The 19,986-nt window shown below is 33.0% G+C and overlaps 4 protein-coding genes across 4 annotated transcripts; 3 read left to right on the forward strand and 1 right to left on the reverse strand.

Moving 5' to 3' along the window:
- The first annotated feature begins 541 nt into the window (after positions 1-541).
- On the forward strand, positions 542-4,073 carry LOC105325152 (calmodulin). Its single transcript, XM_066084481.1, has 5 exons — positions 542-812; positions 2,156-2,231; positions 2,379-2,522; positions 2,839-3,084; positions 3,696-4,073. The coding sequence occupies exons 2-5, from the start codon at positions 2,195-2,197 to the stop codon at positions 3,722-3,724; spliced, it is 456 nt and encodes a 151-aa protein (XP_065940553.1). The 5' UTR covers positions 542-812; positions 2,156-2,194; the 3' UTR covers positions 3,725-4,073.
- A 1,800-nt stretch (positions 4,074-5,873) lies between these two features.
- LOC105325151 (uncharacterized) lies at positions 5,874-8,812 on the forward strand. The gene is made up of 5 exons (XM_034482619.2): positions 5,874-6,263; positions 6,524-6,594; positions 6,736-6,879; positions 7,207-7,452; positions 8,663-8,812. Exons 2-5 carry the CDS (start codon positions 6,558-6,560, stop codon positions 8,689-8,691), a joined length of 456 nt encoding a protein of 151 aa, XP_034338510.2. The 5' UTR covers positions 5,874-6,263; positions 6,524-6,557; the 3' UTR covers positions 8,692-8,812.
- Positions 8,813-10,165: 1,353 nt separating this feature from the next.
- LOC105325150 (uncharacterized) lies at positions 10,166-15,686 on the forward strand. The gene is made up of 4 exons (XM_011424575.4): positions 10,166-10,496; positions 12,072-13,775; positions 14,309-15,244; positions 15,620-15,686. The coding sequence occupies exons 2-4, from the start codon at positions 12,104-12,106 to the stop codon at positions 15,664-15,666; spliced, it is 2,655 nt and encodes an 884-aa protein (XP_011422877.3). The 5' UTR covers positions 10,166-10,496; positions 12,072-12,103; the 3' UTR covers positions 15,667-15,686.
- A 2,058-nt stretch (positions 15,687-17,744) lies between these two features.
- Positions 17,745-19,385, reverse strand: LOC136275501 (uncharacterized). The gene is made up of 4 exons (XM_066084913.1): positions 18,922-19,385; positions 18,446-18,570; positions 18,085-18,156; positions 17,745-17,962 (listed from the first exon to the last, which is right to left on the reverse strand). The coding sequence occupies exons 1-4, from the start codon at positions 19,203-19,205 to the stop codon at positions 17,955-17,957; spliced, it is 489 nt and encodes a 162-aa protein (XP_065940985.1). The 5' UTR covers positions 19,206-19,385; the 3' UTR covers positions 17,745-17,954.
- Between the last annotated feature and the right edge of the window lie 601 nt (positions 19,386-19,986).

The raw sequence follows: 19,986 nt of genomic DNA on the forward strand, positions 1-19,986 counted from the left end.
CGACCCACCCGAAATTTCGACGTGCGACATTTCCGACCTGATACGTTTCCAACCTAAAGTCCTCAGCGATTGGTGCATAAATTGTACGTATATAATCTTTCATTAAAATAGAAAAATGTAGTTTGATTGCTCGTTTCTATAATATGAAATCAATTCCCATCAAGCATTTATATATACACATGTAAATAGTTTCATAAGGTCCTAGCCAAAGGTACTGTGTATGTATTTTACTTAAGATTTCGAATCTCTGATGAGATAAAAACGATGTATAATAATCGTTAATTATTATACATGTCCGTTCTTCATAATAGTAATTTTATTTTTTTCCCCAATATCATCACCTGAATGAAGTTAAAACATTTCTTAATAACAGTCTACTAGCCGTGTTACTGTGTCAAGTAACATTTAGGTCTTTAAGTTGAAACAAATTTTATTGATATTGATGAATATTTTTTTTTTACATTTCAGAAATGGAAACGCATATATAGTATACTTTTTATATATACATGTACATACATGCACATGCAATGTCGTTCGTAAGAAAACACTTTGTTTTGGCAATTACAATTAAATGGTAATTTCTAGTCCGCTTTAAATAAAGTTATTAACCACGGAGAGATTATTTAAGTTTCGTTAGGGCTATGTTTAACCGCTTAAGGCATTAAGATGGGGGATATATCCGTTGATTGATTGGAGTCGCACAGATTACAAGGAATTAAGAACGTCTACACTCCAAATCATTTTTAAAGAAGAACGCAGGGAAATCCGGGCAACCGGGACACAGGCGAGCCATTCGAAATCCAACAGAACAGGTATGTTTGTGGTTTATTTTTTTAGGTATCTGACATTTAAACAATAAAATGCTTTCTTTGGTGATTCATTCGGGATATGAAGGTAGCGACATTGCAGAAAAAATATGTCATTTTTTTCTGCAATGATCGCTACCTTCAAAACCCGAATGAATCATCAAAGAAAGCATTTTATTCTTTATATTAACATCTCTCTTTTAGCTAATTGATAAATTGATTATGAAAAGTAATTAAAATTTACTAAATTACTGTTAATGTACGTAAGTGCATTAGCTAAAAGAAACAGCCAAATCGTCTCCTGTGAGACTTTGATTCTGACATCGTCATGATTATTTCGTGCAGTCCGTGATTTTTCCTAGGTCGTTGTAGGTTTGGGCCAATCGATAAACAGGGCGTGTCAATATCTGTCCTGTCATTTTTTTGTCAGTTTCAGCTGCTGTAGATTTCGACCAATCGATTAACAGGGCGTGTAGATTTCAGTCTGGCTATAGAGCTATGAATTAACTATAAGTTTCCGTAAGAAATAGAAGGAATAATACTTGGTGGATGTAAATATATGTATGTAAATACCCACCCACCCACATCCGAATCCTTAGGGGATGGAAAAATTTGCCTTACCAACTACCCAGCCACATTTGAAAGTCTTCTGGAAGCCATATACTTTCTGGATTACAGTGGGAGCACTGCAAGCTTATAGAAAAGAACAAAACCTTCTCTGTACATTCTAAATGAGAAGCGGACATTTTCTATTTTGATAAATATACAGTAACGTTATTATAATCAATTTTAAAAAAAAGGATATATCATAATATTTACAAGTAAATGGAAATAGAATGAAATTAATATCATTTTATTATAAACATATAAAAGAATTCATTAATCATTGAATATTATCAATGAAATCCTTTTTTAACCTGAAAATTATTACCCATGAATGTTCGAGCCCCAGTTATATAAATGTATGCTGGTATTTTTAAATCACAGCATGGAGGTTTGATTAACGGGAATATCTAACTAATCCCTTGACAAAACATTTTTAGAGTTGGCCCAGTTCAATTTTAGTTCACCTCGTATTTTTAAAACCATAATGTTAGGTGATTGTTTAGAGATCATGAACACATATTACACAGGGATTATACATGCACTGTAAATGTTTGATATTTCAAACGAAGATCCATACATATATTAACGTATAGGATATACCACCCGATTTATTCTCGATGAGAGTCAAGTGACTTAAAGCTTCTAAATTGCTCGGTGACATTTTCACAGACTAACACAGAGATTTAAATTCTGCATATGTGAAATAAAAAGTTTGCTCCTAATTAAATATTACTGTGTTTTAGCAACGACTGTGAATACACATAAATAGGAAGAAGCTAAACATGACAGACCTCTCCCCAGAGGAAAAAGAAGCATTAGGTAAAGAAATCTCTCTCTCTCTCTCTCTCTCTCTCTCTCTCTCTCTCTCTCTCTCTCTCTCTCTCTCTCTCTGCGGCGCCTAGTTTATTACTTGGCACTCAGTACCTGTCTTGTATTATCTTGGCACGGTACCATTGACATTGACAGAGATCAGACGGTCCTTTGACTATCTTGATGTAAATAAAGATGGGAGAATATCAGTTCAAGAGGTTGTACGAGGGACACAAATCCATGGCTTAAATCCCACAAGCATGGAAGCCGACGAAATGATTGCAGAGATGGACATTAGCGGTATGTCAATTTACAAAATACAATCTCCATTTTCTTGGTGTAGTTGCCCGGCAATGATAGCACTTATCTCCTGATAATATAAGATTTTGTTTCCACATGCGCAAATATTTACATGTACATGTATACGGAAATGGGATTTATTGCAAACCTTTTAAAACAAAAAATGGAAAACCAATGTTGCTTATTTAAAAAAAATGCAAAATATATTCCTAATTTAAGCAGAAAAATAAAGAAAATGCACAGACTGTTCCGGTGGTCTTTAACACTCGCCAGATAAAATTTCGAAAACTAAATTTTCTGCACACTCTATGTACAGGGAATGGCTACGTGGAGTTTGAAGAGTACGAAAAGTTTATGAAAAAAGAACTCAAGAAAATGGACTATGAGCAAAAACTGCTGTTAGATGCTTTTAAGAAATTTGACAAAGATGACAATGGCTACGTATCGTTTGAGGAGCTAAAGAAAGCCCTCTGCGGCAAGGGGGATCGTATGTCTGACGAGGACGTCAAGTATTTCTTTGAGGAAGCTGATGCCAACAAAGACGGCAAAATAGATTATAAAGGTACAGATAGATAGATAGATAGATAGATAGATAGATAGATAGATAGATAGATAGACAGATAGATAGATAGATAGATAGAAAGATAGATAGATAGATAGACAGATAGATAGATAGATAGATAGATAGATAGATAGATAGATAGATAGATAGATAGACAGATAGATAGATAGATAGATAGATAGAAAGATAGATAGATAGATAGACAGATAGATAGATAGATAGATAGATAGATAGATAGATAGACAGATAGATAGATACAGTACAATCATAGAGGGACTGACGGATGGACCGACCAACTTATAGATATATAGTATATATGTATATACATGTATACATAGGAAGCTGATGCCAACAAAGACGGCAAAATAGATTTTAAAGGTACAAATTAATAGATAGATAGATAGATAGATAGATAGATAGATAGATAGATAGATAGATAGCGACCGACCAACTTATAGATATATAGTACAAAACCTATAAATTAATCAATATTAACGTATGAGTAGGATATTCTTAATATGTTTGTGTAGCATCTCGTTGATTAAAATATAATTGACTTGCATGTTCATGTAGCACAACGCTTTTAAAATCAATTTTCCTTTTTATTTCAGAGTTTGTGATATGGTTCACAACAATGTAGATTCAACCATGTAGATTCATCTCTGTACGTGGAAGATATAACCAAAATATTATTCATTCAATATTGTTTCACAAATGATTGTTAACATTGTCCTCATATGTACGTTAATTTACAATGAAATCAGTTTCAAGAAGATTATCCGAGAGACCAGTTAAAAATAAGTTTAATTGTGGATCATAAATCCAAATTCCAAACCAGGAGAGTACCTCGTGAAGAGTAATGAATTTCTGTAGCTTTAACAGTTGATGATGCGGTAAAAACATGTATTTGCTGTATAAGCTTTACTGTTTTCCAAATGAATGGTTGCTCAGGGCTTATTTTTGTGAAATAAAAAAACAACCTAAAATGTTTTGTTTTTCATCAGACAAGTACTATATAAACAAGCATCGGTCAAGTTAACGCACATGTGTCTAGTTATCAGACACGTAGCAACAAGCAGACTTACTTTTTCTCATATAATATAATAACATACAATGTAAAATGTAAAATCATTACTAGGAAAAGTTCGATAGTCGACCAGCTCTTACCTCATCCTACAGATTAGAAAATGGAATTTTTCTTTTTGAAAAAAAAATGAAGGTACATAATATGTAGATTTTATGGTTATAATTGTGTTGACAATTGTTGTTCTTTCTCACATTCGGAAACGATGCCTGTTTATAGCAAAGATAATTTGAGCTACAATAAAATTTGAATTATGTTATAATAAATATTAGATTCATTATACAAGGTACAGGAATACACTTAAGGGCAAAAATACAAGAACAAATCGAAAAATGCACAATAATATTTTTAAAAAACCCAACAAAAGGAACAACAACACCAAAAAACACCATAAAATAAGGACAAAGTTTCCAAAAAGGATTAAAAAAAAAGAAACAGTACACTACATAAAACCAAACGCTGCATTTATTATTTACAAGTTTTACTAAAGAAAAACCCGCTATGATGAACATTTGAAATACTTACTATTTAGATAGTCCGAGGCATGTAAAAATAATTAAATCAGCAGTAAAATCAATTATTTTGTGTCAACCATTTCATTAATTAGTTTTCCGAAGGAATATATATAATGCAGCCATACTGCCTGTCCATCCTTAGTTATCTTAATGTAAGCAGATGCAAGACGTTTCCCGCAAACAAATCTTCCCGTCTGTTACTTAGTTAATTGACCAAGTCCAAAACTTTCACCAAAGTCGCACAAGTTTATTTGGATCGTATAGTGGTATCAAGCTTATCAAAGCAAGTCTAATTCGGTTCTCATCTAATTCAGTTCTCTTCTTCGGTTCTATTCTGAATTGCTAACAATGTACATGCATATATATACCCTTTCGACTGGGACAGACAGTTTCGATTACTCATGACCACCTGCGCTGGTCATGAGTGTAGATTTAGTGAGCAAATTCCTAAACAATATTTTAATTCTAAATTCGGTATCAAAACTGTCAAAAATGTCCATCACAGCGTCAGGGGATGCGGGCTTCTGCAAATATGACAAATATAGCATTACTGTCCCACACCTGGACGTGTGAGATCATGCTGCTGCGCAATTAATTTCCAAAATATAATTTCCCAAGGACTTTCTAACATACATGTAATTATTGACATTTTAATAATTGCGCAGTTTGCATAAACAGCTTACATGTTTATTTCATAGTACTTAACAAGGTCATCTGTTTACATTAAGAGCGACAGATATATATATATATATATATATATATATATATATATATATATATATATATATATATATATATATATATATATATTATATATATATATATATATATATATATATATATATATATATATATATAATAAAGATCTAACTGACACAAAAAACATCAAGTGTCTTATATGGTGCACTTATCGACGAAAAACAATCAAATTTGACCACTCCAGCCTGCAGTTTGGTGAGAGTCCTTTAAATATGATATTTTACTAATTACCAATTTTTCAAAAGGAATATACTCTCATACCTTTGGAACATTTAAGAACTTCTTCACACACAGACGGTGCCTTTTATTTATTCAATGTTTTTTGAAATCATAAATAATTGGACCTCTTAACATTTTTTTCCAATTACTATATAAAGAACACCGCCTGGTTATGTGTTCGGTCTATGACTTTATCTATAAATGTCTGTCTCTGATCAAAATTTCATTCACAATGATGACACCTGTTAAAGATAATGCAACATTTCAGTGCATGTGTAGAATACGATAAAATCATACTTGGGTTAAATACATTGTAGATCACAAACAAAACCATACATATCTTTGTGTATAATTTGTATACCAACTGTATATTCAATCGCCGTCCTTTTTTGAGAACTAACGCAAAGATTGACTAACACGATTTCTTCTATCTTCATTAGGAAATTTTGAAATAAACTAAGGTATGCATTTAAAGTGTTCTGTTGAAGTGTTGTAAGCAGTATCACACGAACAGGGGTACTCGTCAGTAGCATCACAGAAGAAGGTATATCATTCAACAAGGCAAAGTATTGCTGTCACAAACATTACTCATAAAAAAGCAGGTACGTGGTTTTTTCTTCAACATCTAAATGCAAAATATCGATAATCTAATCTTTATAGGCTTTGTATGATTTTTGCTAGGTATATTTGCCAAGTTGGTCAATTTAGTGACTCTAAAGAGTCTTTGATTTGTTATTGTTACATTAACATTGTATGTAAAAAAAGAAAAGAAAAAAAATACAGTTTTGTAGCATAATGTGATTCACTTTTTTGGGAGGGGGGTCATTGCATAATCCCGCTTTAACATTGTTTTCTACCAAAGCAACACCAAATTTATCAACAAAATAGCCCCAAACATGTCAACAATTTCAAAGAAGGAAAAAGAAGCATTAGGTAAGAATGAAATTACTCTCTCCTTTGAAGTTTGATGAAAACATACCTTAAAATATGTACTAGTATATTTATGTTTGTTAAAAACTATATCACATAATCAAGACTTCGTTTCCATTCATTGTTCGCCGTATTTGTTGACAGAAATAAAAGAGTCCTTTGATTTCATTGACGAGGACAAGGATGGTTTGATACAAGTGGAGGACATTGTTCGTGGGATACATATCCTGGGTTTAAAGCCCACTAGCAAGGAGGTCGATAAGATAATTGCGGACCTAAATGCCTTAGGTATTTCATTATAATACAATACACAGTCACACTATTGTACTTATAAACCAAATACCAATAGTCTAAACGACTTTTTTTTTTAAATAAACGAGATCTAGTTATCATAATGAGTTTTCTTGTATTCTATTATTTTTCTACTTTTGTTCGAAAACAAATGTAATCATGAAAGATTGGATACCACTTTAGATTGCAATTTAGTAAAGCACTATATCATGTTAGTTTTTGTATATCTTAACAGTTCTGCAACTACATGTACATGCAACTATTCTTATAATATTTTCTCTTACATGGCCTTATTATTTCCTTATTAAATTCTTTTTGCATTAGAAAAGCAATCTATGGACTTTGGCACTTATGAGCAGTTCATGAAAAAGAAACTTAAAGAGGTGAACTATGAACATAATCTGTTTAAGAAGTCATTCAAGAAATTTGATAAGGACGGCGATGGCTTCGTCACTTTTGAGGAGCTGAAGAGTGGCCTCAAAGGTATGGGAACCCGTATGTCTGATGGAGAGGTTCAACGTTATTTTGAAGAAGCTGATATCGATAAAGATGGCAAGATAGACTATGACGGTATGTGTATATAGATAGATAGATAGATAGATAGATAGATAGATAGATAGATAGATAGATAGATGGACGGACAAACGAACAAATTGATAGATGATTTACTTGACTCAAGCCTTTCTCACTCCCTTGTGGAGCATAGGCCACAGACAATTCTTCTCCACTTCTCTCTGTCCTTTGCTAGTTGGTGGATGGTGTTCCATTTGTGTCCTTTCTCGGCCATTTCTTTTTCAAGGACTCTTCTCCAGGTTAGTCTTGGCATTCACCTTTTCCTCTTCCCTTGTGGTGTCCATTGGAGGGCTTGACAGGTGATGTTAGATCTGCCTTTCCTTAGTGTATGACCAATCCATTTCCATTTTCTCTTTTTAATTTCTTGTGGAATAGGGATTTGGTTAGTAGTTCTCCAAAGGTCTTCATTAGTTATTTTGTTCGGCCACCATATCTGAAGGATGTTACTCAGACATCTGTTTGCAAAGGATTGGAGTTTTTTCCTGTTCGCCATTGTGGGGCCTCATGTTTCCGACCCGTAAAGTAGCACTAATTTTACGTTGCTATTAAATATCCTGAGTTTGGTCTTGATTGTTATGTACTTGGACTTCCATACTTTTCTTAGCATACCAAATGCAGTATATGCCTTTGCTAGGCGTGATTTTACATCTTCCTCTGTTCCTCCACTATGGTTAACAACACTTCCTAGATGTGTGAATGATGTAACATTTTCCAATTGAGTGTTATCAATTTCTATGCTGTTGATGTTGTTTTTTCTCATTAGCTTTGTTTTTTCCTTGTTGATTCGGAGCCCAGTCTTTGATGCATTTTTGACTAAGATTGATGTTTTCTCTTGCATTTGGTCGTACGTATGGGATAAAAGAGCCAAGTCATCGGCAAAATCTAGGTCTTCAAGTTCGTTCATAAGGTTCCACTGGATTCCATTTCTTTTCCCTGCTGTTGTTTCTCTCATAATCCAGTCAATGGCCAAAAGGAACAAAAAGGGGGAGAGCAAGCAACCTTGTCGTACACCTGTTTTGATTTCAAATTCTGCACTTGTATCTCCTCCATGTATGACCTGGCATTTATAGATTGATAGATACTGTATGATAATTTTTTTTCACTCATCTTGTCAGCGTATTACATTTGAAATGTTTTGTACGAAACAAACTACACAATTCATGTATAGTTCTTTATTAAATGATAATAAGTATTGTTTTCATTTCAGAATTTGTGAAATGGTTTTCAAATATGTAGATTCAACTGACAAGACTATAAATCATAATAATCATTATTCATTGTTTTCAAGAATATGTATAGCTTTCTAAATATAAAAAATATATTAATTTTTTCTATGTGTATATTATCAGTAAACTTTGTAATGATGCACAATGTTACTGTTCTTAAAATAAAGAATGTCAACACATTATATTCTAATTGTCTTTTTGCGAAATAGAACCACTAATTACCTTTCATTGTCATTTCTTTATTATACAACTTTTTATTATTTTTTTCATCAATATCATCAAAGCACCAAAAAGACTTTTCAAAGCATCCGATTTATTAAAATTTAACTGTAATAGAAACGTTATCCATTCAAGATACCTTTTTAAAAAAAAACACACGAAAAAAGTGTCTTCCCGGGCATATGTCTGATTGACACAGATATCGAACATTCATTCAGAAAAAGACAACACCACAGAATTACATTAGTTTTGCAGATAGTATTATCACAAACAATATGTACACTGTAACAAAAGTTAGCATTTTGCAGATGCATTTATGTATTCGATGTATTCAAATATTACTGGGGCACGTCCATAACACAATGTTCATGCGTCTTTTTTGTCCATCCGACTTGAGAACAATGTATGCATTACGTTTCATATATATAATAGATATACTCATTAAAAATAATATCATTGTATGAGTGAATCGTTTCTTTAAAAAAAACATTTAACTTGAAATAAGCATTGCAAATAATTTCCCGCCCTCCTAAAGGGTCTTTGACAAAGTGGGATATCTTGCATCGTATACATCATTATAATGCATTTTGACGGTTATGACAGGGTATTTATTCAGACATTGATAAGAAACATACCAGGACGCATTATTTACTGCAGAGCGATACCAATGGTATTATTCTTTTGGAACAAAAACAGTATCTAATGTCTATATTTGAGTTACCGTATCAATATTTATTCATTCTACAATTATTAGAAAAAGGATAGGCTTTCTCTGGATTTTGAATTGTGTTATAGGCAAATATTAAGCATCTTAAAAGTCTATAAATGTCATTTTTAACGCTGTTTTTGCTATTTGTTGGATACCTGACCACAAATTAAATGATCTGTATAAAATAAAACACTGTAAAATTAAGGAAGGGTTATTCATTGGTGCTAATTAAAAATTATGGCTATTTTCTGTCAGGACAGAAGCGAAAATGTTCAGATGCTTATCGATAAACGATTTAATTAAGTGTAAATCTGCGCATGACCGCGGGAAAAGTAATCGAAAGAAACAGCATGGCGAAAGAGAAATGACAGCAATTTTGTTAAAAAAATAATTTACTGAAAATACTCATTTGACGTTGACAAAAAAATATTACTGCAAAATTTTCGTTACGAAAAAATTACCACTATCAATAAACCTATAGACCAACAATTTTATTTACACCTGATCAGAGAATAAATTAACCAGAACGTCAGTATTTCCACTATTGGGATGACTCGACTCAAAACAGTAGTTTCTAATAGATGTCTTTTTTTTTCTTTTGTTTACGAGTGCGTTAGCCTGCTACCAGCATGCCGACCACGCTTTCGCGTCAACGTTTTGTTTCTTTACTAAATACTTACGTATACAAAGCATAAACAAACATTCGAGATCAAACCTCTTGGTGCGAAAATGCAACCAGGGCGAATCCACCCGGATTCAATCCAATTAAATATGCCGATACATTCAAGAAACGTCATATTAGGTTTGATTTTATTAATAACGCTTTAACAAACGTCCAGAAGAGGAGTTCTGTTTACTTTCATTTCCGTTATATCTCTTTTATACAGGTAAGCAGGCAATAATTCTAAACAACCTACTCTTAGATTTCTTTGTTTTGTTTTCATGTGAATGGTTTATGAAAAGAATTGCCTTTTTTGCTTTTGTATTTTGGGTCACCCTTTTAGTAAGTGATATCTCGAATCATCTTGTGTTCTCAAGATATAAATGTCAAATTTTAGTTTTAACTTATTAGTAGAAACTTGGTTTAAACATTAAATCTTTTAGAATTAAAAGTACTTTCATATCTGTTTTTATTCTTAACGGTGTTAAAATCCTCCTACTCAAATGTTTCATCAATTGTAGAAAGTTTAGCATAAGTCTGAGCTTTATTTTACCATTTTCTTTAACACATCTACATGTAAAAACATATTTCCAAAAACTGCACAGAGTAAGTTGTGGATTCCGTGTCTTGTTTCCATTTTGATTGATTATATAATTTATATCTCAGACCAACCCATTGTTAGAAACAATAGAAACAAATTGTTATGCTGTTTATATTTAAGCCCGAGAATCTTGAGAAGTCTAGTAGAACGCATACAAAGATAATTTGGTATCAGCTAAGGATTTGTGATCGGCGTCTTGAGAAATGTTGTACCAATTATCTTTAATAGCCATTCTATTGATTAGTCAAAAATATTAAAAAACCGTTGTTTTTTAAGCTATGGTGTTCTCGCTGAACATTAACAAATACACCATTTATGCCATGTGAATGAATTACGTAAATATTGCACTCTTTATGCCCAAGGCGGTATTATTTGAGATCTTTAAATTTATCAGATCCATTGAAAAGCCACTCTAAATTATTTTCTGTGCGTTGAGGTTGACTAATCATTTGACTGGAAGAAAAAAAAAAATGAATATTCTGTAAAGTTTTACTCTGTTTTCAGAAAGCAAATAGAAATAAATTAGAATAGCAACCATGGCTGAATTCTAAACTTCCTTAAAACAGTTAGCCATATGGTTAACTATATATACAGGTTTTATTGCCTTTTATTAAACACATAAGATATTTAAATTTGTATATCGTGTCCATGTGATCCATCTCACCAGTGTAACAAGATACATGTGCTTAGTTTCAAAACAATTACCATTATATTGTGGTAAATTCTGAAAAATATAATAACATCAACTGCAAGTTCCAGACAGTTATATCCACTAAGAAGTGTTCATATTATTTTTCTTAAGAAATGCAATTTTGTTTCATATGTTTCTGAAAAAAAAAACCAATTAAGATTAAATCAATTATTCCTTATATAAAATAGACATTTCTTTTGAAATTTAAACTACACTGTTAATTTCACTAAATCTCAACGTTTATACAAATACTCAACACCATTTATTGGTGTAAACTCTTATGCAGGTTATGTATTCTATTGCAATGCCCACAACCTAAAACCTCGTATGAAAGATTTCAGCTAACTTTTCATGTTCCTATAATGAGTCTAGGTCTGGTCTGAGGATAACTCACAAAGATTCGGAAGTTTTATATTTGTACAAACTGTATTGAATTACTGATAACGTCGTTTATATCACTTACCTGTATTTGTATTTTTTTCTGAAACATGTTTTTTTTATTTAAACAGATTTAAATTTTGAGACAAAAACCGTCAACACCATGGACACATCAATGACCCATTATAGAGTACGCCGGTGTTCTGTGTGTCCTAATGACGCAGAGTATCTTTGCGCATCGTGTCCGTGTGATCTATGTCCCCATTGTAAAGAGAATCATGTCCAAGATCTCGGAACTATTGACCATCGTGTTGTATCGTTCCATGAGACATATTTACCAGTACAAGAGATATGTCTGAAACATCCTGACTATCTCTATAGAAAGATCTGTAAATGGTGTGATCGTACTGATTGCTTCCATTGCAAAGAGCATGAACAAATATCATTACATGCCATGAGAAATAAAACAAAGCATCAAAAAGAAAGAACATCAATTCACATAATTAAAAACGAAGCTCTCTTATATAGAGGTGTTCTTATGGAAAGCATCAAAACTGATGTCAACATCTGCCAAAACAAATTCTCCTTCTACAATGTAGATATGTTAACAAACGCTCAGAGACTGAAGGATCTCGTTGGAAAGGTGTTGCGAAACTTCCATTTTACGCACAGATGTTTAAATCAAAAGATGAAAATGAAGAGATATCTTTCCAGCGCTGAAATATATGAACACACTTATGAACAGTCGGCAATCAGACCGGTACACTCTCTATTGAACAAAAAGAAAACATGCCTCCCCAAGATACATCTTACACACCACACAAGCCAACTCTCCATGAAAGAGTTACTTGAAAAAGGAAGTGTAATAGACTTTCTGACTAAAATTCAAGTCACAGAGAAGGGAAAACGACGCATAGGAAATGAGCATCTGTTAAAACTAATGCCTGGTCCCGAGTTGCATCAATCTGTCACATTACCAAGTTCTCATGGCTGTTTTCATATGACCAGTGTGACATCAAATTGGTTTTGGGCCAGTTATAACGATAACAATATTATCTTGTCAAACACTACAGGCGACAAATTGTATCATTTATTAGATACACCTTCTGATCTCCTCAGTGGATATGGAGCACACACAATGAACAGTTCAAATGAATTGATTTATATCGACAAAGAATATAACATCAAAAAACTATCGATGGATTTGAAAACAACGACCACATTTCTAACAAGAGCACGACTTGAACTGAGACCGCAGTGCATGCACTGGTCCCTGACAACTAGTCAACTACTTGTCGGAATGTGTAAAAAGCACACCAAATATATAAAACTATCTGAAGAGTCCGAGAAGTTTCCAGAAGATACATGGACAGGCGTTGTAACCCGATTCAATGAAACCGGACAACTTACACAAAGAATACCGGAATCTCGTGGGGACACAGAAACTGAACTGTTCAAATATCCATGCAAAATAACAGAAAACAACAATGGAGATATTGTAGTTTCTGATTGGTCTACGGCTGTAGTGGTGACGGATCGTGAAGGGAAGCATCGTTTTTCCTACACAGGACATCCACCAGGATCAAAACTACAGCCACGTGGAATTTGTACGGATGCACTTTCACACATCTTGGTATGTGATGATGAAACCGAGACAGTACAGTTGTTAGATAAAGATGGTAAGTTCTTGCTTCATCTACTGATAAGACCACCAGGGATAATCAGACCACACAATTTGAACTATGATGTCGCCACTCATCGTCTCTGGGTTGGATCAGAGGACATTAACAAGGTTCTTGTCTACAAGTATATTACCCGACAAGACGCCGTAATTGGTAAGTCTGTCGTGATTACTTATCTTTGTCATTATTAGGTAACAAGATATAAGTATGCATTACTTTTTCTCTCTAAAAATCATAAACTCATTTATTTTGTTATCAGTTCATCATACACGTACCTATCATTTTAATTTACATGTCCATCGCATTGTCACAATTTAAGAGTGTATTTTCAAGTGGCTTCTTCCATTGGCTATATATATATTTTTTAATACCAAACAGGTAAACCCTGCAAATAATTGACACAAAGATGATAATGACACAATACTGTTAAAATTATGGTAGTCTCGAACATCAATGAGACTATGAAAAAGGCATTTATATTAGATATGAACACGGATATAACATATAATTAAAAACACTTTTTATGATTTGTGATGGTTACTAGTAAGTAAATGATTTTATACAACTTGTAGAAACTCATATACCAAAACAAATCATTAAAATTCGTCTTCTCCTTAGCCACTTTAGTAAATGTATTATACATGTATTTATAAACTCAGTGTGAATTTTTTTCATCATTTTTGTAGATCAATATCAAAACACTACTATTATGGAGTCACCAAATGAAAACCTAACCCAGGAAACAGAGACACAGCAGGACAGAAATGAGTGTCTGCTGCAACTGATGTCTTCCCCTGAGTTACAACGATCATTCACAGTAAAAGATGTCAAATCTTGTTATCACATTTCCTATTTTAAATCAGACCTTGTTTGGGTAAGTGAAAGTTGTAATCTTGTACTGACAAACACTACAGGCAGCACTGAACATCAATTGACGGACGTACCTGTTAATACAGTCAGTGGATCACACACTGTGAACAGCGAAGGAGAATTGTTTTTTATAGATAGTGATTATAACATTAAAAAACTATCAAATGATATGAACACAATCACTATATTTGCAAAGCAAACAGACGACCCTAAGTGGACACCATGGAGTGTGTACTGGTCACCGTCCGGTGGAGACTTACTGGTCGGCAAGTGCAAAGGAAATCCGGAAACTGGCAAAGTTTCCCGGTACAACCGAACCGGGCAGCAGACACAACCAAGGCAACACAACAACTCAGATCTAGAGATATATAAAGACCCTAAAATTATCACAGAAAACAATAATGGAGATATCGTGGTCTCTGATTTTGATGCTGTAGTTGTGACAGAGCGTGAAGGAAGACATCGTTTCTCCTACACAGGGCATCCACCAGGGTCACCTCTAAAACCCCGTGGTGTCTGCACTGACGCAATGTCCCACATCCTAGTGTGTGATAATAGATCCCGCACAGTGCATATGTTAGATGAAAACGGTCAGTTTTTGTCATATCTATTACCAAAATCACAAGAGATGGGCGTACCAAGCAGCCTGAGCTATGATGCTAACACTCATCGTCTCTGGCTAGCAGCAGGATCATATAAAAAGTACAAGGTGTTTGTCTACAAATATATGACTCTGAAAGACCCTCCGACTGGTATGTTGTAAAATTAACATTTCAAAGATATTAAAATTGTGTTATTATAAATATTTAGCTATTGCATGACATTTTCTCAAATATATGTAAAGAGCGGAACTGTATGATAGATGAGTCATTCTAAAATATTTTTCAAAGTAATTTAACATTTACTGTCATAAAATTCTTGCACTAATATGATTGTTTTATTTGATTTGATTGCTTTATTTGAATGCAACTTGATTTCAATTTTTTTTCGGGAGAATTCGAAAAAATCAATAAATTGATTAATTTCAAAGGAGTATTGGGATAAATTGGCACACATCTTATATGAATCGAACATATCACAGGTTATTGTCACTAAGATGATTAATAATTATTGTAAATCCTTTGTAGATGAAGAACATCCACAGGATCCTGAAGGGTTTCCTTTATCCAACTGAACCTCAGCCTGTGAATCAAAGTACATGTATATTATACATGTATATCTAAAAGATAATACTGCCAAAACTAACATGCCTTTGCACTTAAAATGGCAGACGTGCAACACTGCCTCCTGATTATTTCACAATGATTCTGAATTTAATGTAAGTAACACCATACTCTAACGAAATAAGTATTTTTAAATACTTCATCATTTTAATAAAATAAAATATTTTTATTGTTATAGTAAACATTTTAATGGGGATAGAGAGTACCGTTGTTTCGCCTTTATATCAATAACATTTGAAAGAAGATGAACATTTGGTTATTTATCTTTTTCTTCATATCTTAAGTTAGTCCATCCATAACTATCACATTTCCTATCTAATAGATTGCAAGTTTGATCACTAAAATCTTAGTGTGACTTTAAGGAGTTTATTAAATAAAAAAGTTTCACCTTTGAAATCTTAAAAAAAAATTAATGTTATTATTATCATTAATCTTATGTTGAAGTTAACATTGAAGTCTGTGGAAAAAATGCACTTTTGAATATATTTCTTTAGTACAAGTATTTTTCTCACATTTCTCTTGGTGAAAAGTTGCAAAAGCGTTCTCCGTCTTTGAATATGCTAAAATAATTCATAGATTACCATACATATTTTTAGAAAATTATTTTTTTTTGAAAAAAATTTCCTAAAGGGCAGACAACTCTTTAAAATAGTTTTAAGTGCAAAGAGTTCATTTAATTGACTACATACATACACCCAAGTTTGGTTTACACCAGCCTTATAATAGCTTTAAAATACGTATTTGATGTAGTATATATCAATCAAAATTGTTAAATTCACCTTAGTTATGGATGGACTGCCTTAAATTGAAAATATGTTCAAATAAGTTTTTACAATACAATGTTGCAATACAATTCACGTTGATTGTTTTGGTATTTTTTTTTAAATCAGATAGAATACGAAATAAGTTGAGCATATGTATATTTAAAAGCTTTTCTTCTGGGGACTACTTTATATTAATCAACTTCTTAAATTGTAAACATGAAAAAACCATATACGACTTCTTGAGACACCCAGAAGTTCATAGGTTTGAAGAAAATTAAAATCAACAACAATTGCATGTTTCAAAAATCTATCACGATATATGTGTGTAAAAAACACTCACTGTATTTTTAAGGCGTCGAGCTAATGCTCGGCAGCCTTATAGCGATCGTCTGGATTGGCAATCGTCCAAAAATTCATGCTCTGCACCGCCTTTTAAGTGCGCACAAGAAATAAGTTCCTTTAAGTATTAAACGTATTACAAGATTTTTATTCCATTTATTCAACTAAATTGTGTACAAAAACCCATCTTTGCCTCCCTGGTTATTGACAACTCATTGCATAAGTATTTGCTGAAACAAAAAATGGCGGATGAATACAATAAGGTGTAAACATTTACTAAATAGTAATTAAGTTTATCGCTTATATTTTAATTGGAGACCGTGCCCGATAGAAATAAAATTTAATATGTAAATTTACCATTTATCGGGCACGGTCTCCAAAATAAATGTAAGCGATAAACTTATCTGGTGATTTTGTTGCAATAAGAAAACACGATAATGCAGTTGGTTTGGTCGAGCATTTTAGATAGCACATGTTGTGGATTTGTTTGTAAACAATCATATCATAGGTAATCTTGTTTCAAACGGGAATTGATATAAATAAAAGTATGTTTTATCATCGTTATAATTAGGGACACACTGTTAATTATTCAAATTATGAACCTGTGAAAATTGTTTAAAGACTGTTTAAAGCAGAAAGAAAATATTTTTTTGAACTTTGAAATTTCTTCGATTTTTGTATCCATGATGAGTTATTGTATTAGTAACGTGCACTATCTATTTTATAAGGAAATATACTGATTTTTGTTTTTAAAGCAGCACAAAACATAATTCATTTACTTTTTTATTCTAGTAATATTTGATATACAACTATTAGTAGAAAACTGGAGAAATTCAAATTATTGATATCATATATATTCTATATAAAAGAAAATGTCAGCTCGACGCCTTTGTGGCCGTTCCGGCCTTTGATTAAATAAACAAGAGAACGTTGCGATATTTTTATGTAAATGTGTTGTTGTTATAAGACATGACAAATCGCAAGACATGATACATTCTAAGTTGAGTGCAATCAAAACATGTGCAAATGTTAAGTTTTATTGTGAATTTCATTGAATAGTTCATTCTGCATCACACAAAACAAAAGCAAGGACAAAGTCTCTACAGTTCTAGATGTTGTTGATAGAATCCATGGAATCAAAACTCTGAAAAAGACAAATTGAAACAAAATGAGGAGATGACAGATTTACAATCGAATAAGTATAAAAACCTATTTATAGACAAAGAATCCCAAAAGGCAATTTATTATAAAAGAAATTTTCCTTACGGAACGAATCTCGAAATAAGTTCGGAACAGTATCGTACGCCGGTGGTGGACTGCGGTTTGTTGGAGAGGGCACTACAATAAAAAGGTTTATAAACCTTATACATAAAGATAAATTCAAATTTTTTAAAGTTAAATACTGTGCTTTCATTAATATTCAATGGTATCAATTTTCGTAGATAAAGTGAAAATCACAGTTTCAAGGATATGTAAATTCGAGGCCAATGACCATATCAATACAAAATGTTAATAGAAATTGCACTTCAATGAACATGTAATTTCATGGATTAACTTAACAACGAAATCCACAAAAATTGGTATTCAACAAATATTGATGAAACCACAGTATCGGATTGTGATATACTTGGCTGATCTGGGGGTCTTTGGGCATTTGGCTTCGACCTCGGCTTTCGCTGTTTGAATTCAGGTTCATCTGGAGAACTAGGTGGTACTTTACTGCATTTGGAAGCAATGCTGCTGAACCCATTGCTTTGGAATATGAAAGTATATACGATCATAATTTCTTTTAAAGAAATAGTTTCTCACAACATTGTAAGTCTGAAATTGTGCATCAACGAATGCAAATAAGAAATTTATAAATACGTGTTTTGTTGCCATGCTCCCACACTGAATGATTAAATTTTGGCACATTGAAAAGGGGGAATAACTCATTTTCTTATCCAATTTACAAAAGAAAATGTTAATCTTCTTTTTCAAGCTTTATGCATGTTTTATAAAAAAAAAAATCAGCATCAAATAACTCCATATGCTCCGTTTGCTAAATATTGTTAATAACATTAAGACGTAGTTCGACTGGAATACACTGCTTTGTCTACTTACCCAACTTTAGTTGCAACTGACGTCAGTACAGACTTGATCGCACTTGGTAAGTAGTTGAATATCATTCCAAACATGAGCAAAACAAACACCACAGAGGCCACCGCTAGGGGGAGGGCCACATACATGTTTTCCGGATTTGTAAAAGTGGACACCATTTTCTCAGTGGTAGTGGTAGTGCTAGTTGTTGTAGTCAGAACAACATTCACCGTGACCTGGAGGGTGGAATTCTTCCCTGCTCGGTCCAAAGCGACGACATTGAAGACAAGAGTATCTCCAGTGCACATCGAGGTCAAAACATCTTTTGTGTAAATGACACCGTTTTCTTTTATGCCAAAATAATCTTTTGTGAGACCACTTTGGTCCAGTATGTAGTAGATGGAGCCATGGTCATTACTGGCTCCGTCACTTTCATATGCAGAGACCTTGGTTACTTCTGTCAGAGCCTAGAGAAGGAAAGGGAGAACAAACATAACTACACTTATATACCTTACCAAAGTGGTAAGTTACCTGATATTATTCCTTTATATTTGCATTTCCATTGTTCTTTCCCACTGTAAGCCCATACGGAGGAGCTGCAATTATTTCTCTATAATCGCAATTGCTCTGTCAGTATACTATGACGTCATAAAGGTGTAACGTTATGTATACTTTTCCATGACGTTATAGATTTAAACCACTATACGATACATCATGTGTTTTTCTCCAACTCCATTAAAATTGACGTATTTACATGTAATATTAAAACATGTATTTGATAACATTTTAAAGGAATTACTGTCATTGATTCTGTTAACAAATCTATGTGAATTAAAAAGATACATTGCAGTCTGAATGTTTCCTTTTGATGTAATAGCTAAATGTCAAGGTCTAGGCTAATACAGGGTATTTGCAAGTGGTAAAATGCAAATATAAGTAATAAACAACGATTATTTAGTGAACATGGCGTTATGAATAGCAACTGCTCTGCTGGCATATTTTCTATGATGCGCTAGCGCGCATCATGGAATATGCCAACAGAGCAATTGCTATTCATAACGCCATGTTCACTAAATAACGTTGTTTATT

The sequence above is a fragment of the Magallana gigas genome, chromosome 5 (assembly GCF_963853765.1).
Source record: "Magallana gigas chromosome 5, xbMagGiga1.1, whole genome shotgun sequence".
Lineage (NCBI taxonomy): Eukaryota > Metazoa > Mollusca > Bivalvia > Ostreida > Ostreidae > Magallana > Magallana gigas.

Coding starts and splice junctions, on each gene's coding strand:
- LOC105325152 (XM_066084481.1), top strand. CDS start 2,195: ATGACAGACCTCTCCCCAGAGGAAAAAGAAGCATTAG. Junction 2,232..2,378: donor AGAGGAAAAAGAAGCATTAG/GTAAAGAAATCT, acceptor TGACATTGACAG/AGATCAGACGGTCCTTTGAC. Junction 2,523..2,838: donor TGCAGAGATGGACATTAGCG/GTATGTCAATTT, acceptor CTCTATGTACAG/GGAATGGCTACGTGGAGTTT.
- LOC105325151 (XM_034482619.2), top strand. CDS start 6,558: ATGTCAACAATTTCAAAGAAGGAAAAAGAAGCATTAG. Junction 6,595..6,735: donor GAAGGAAAAAGAAGCATTAG/GTAAGAATGAAA, acceptor ATTTGTTGACAG/AAATAAAAGAGTCCTTTGAT. Junction 6,880..7,206: donor TGCGGACCTAAATGCCTTAG/GTATTTCATTAT, acceptor TTTTTGCATTAG/AAAAGCAATCTATGGACTTT.
- LOC105325150 (XM_011424575.4), top strand. CDS start 12,104: ATGGACACATCAATGACCCATTATAGAGTACGCCGGTGTTCTGTGTGT. Junction 13,776..14,308: donor CCGACAAGACGCCGTAATTG/GTAAGTCTGTCG, acceptor TCATTTTTGTAG/ATCAATATCAAAACACTACT. Junction 15,245..15,619: donor TCTGAAAGACCCTCCGACTG/GTATGTTGTAAA, acceptor AATCCTTTGTAG/ATGAAGAACATCCACAGGAT.
- LOC136275501 (XM_066084913.1), bottom strand. CDS start 19,205: ATGTGCACTGGAGATACTCTTGTCTTCAATGTCGTCGCTTTGGACCGA. Junction 18,571..18,921: donor TCAGTTGCAACTAAAGTTGG/GTAAGTAGACAA, acceptor CATATTCCAAAG/CAATGGGTTCAGCAGCATTG. Junction 18,157..18,445: donor AAGACCCCCAGATCAGCCAA/GTATATCACAAT, acceptor TTTTTATTGTAG/TGCCCTCTCCAACAAACCGC.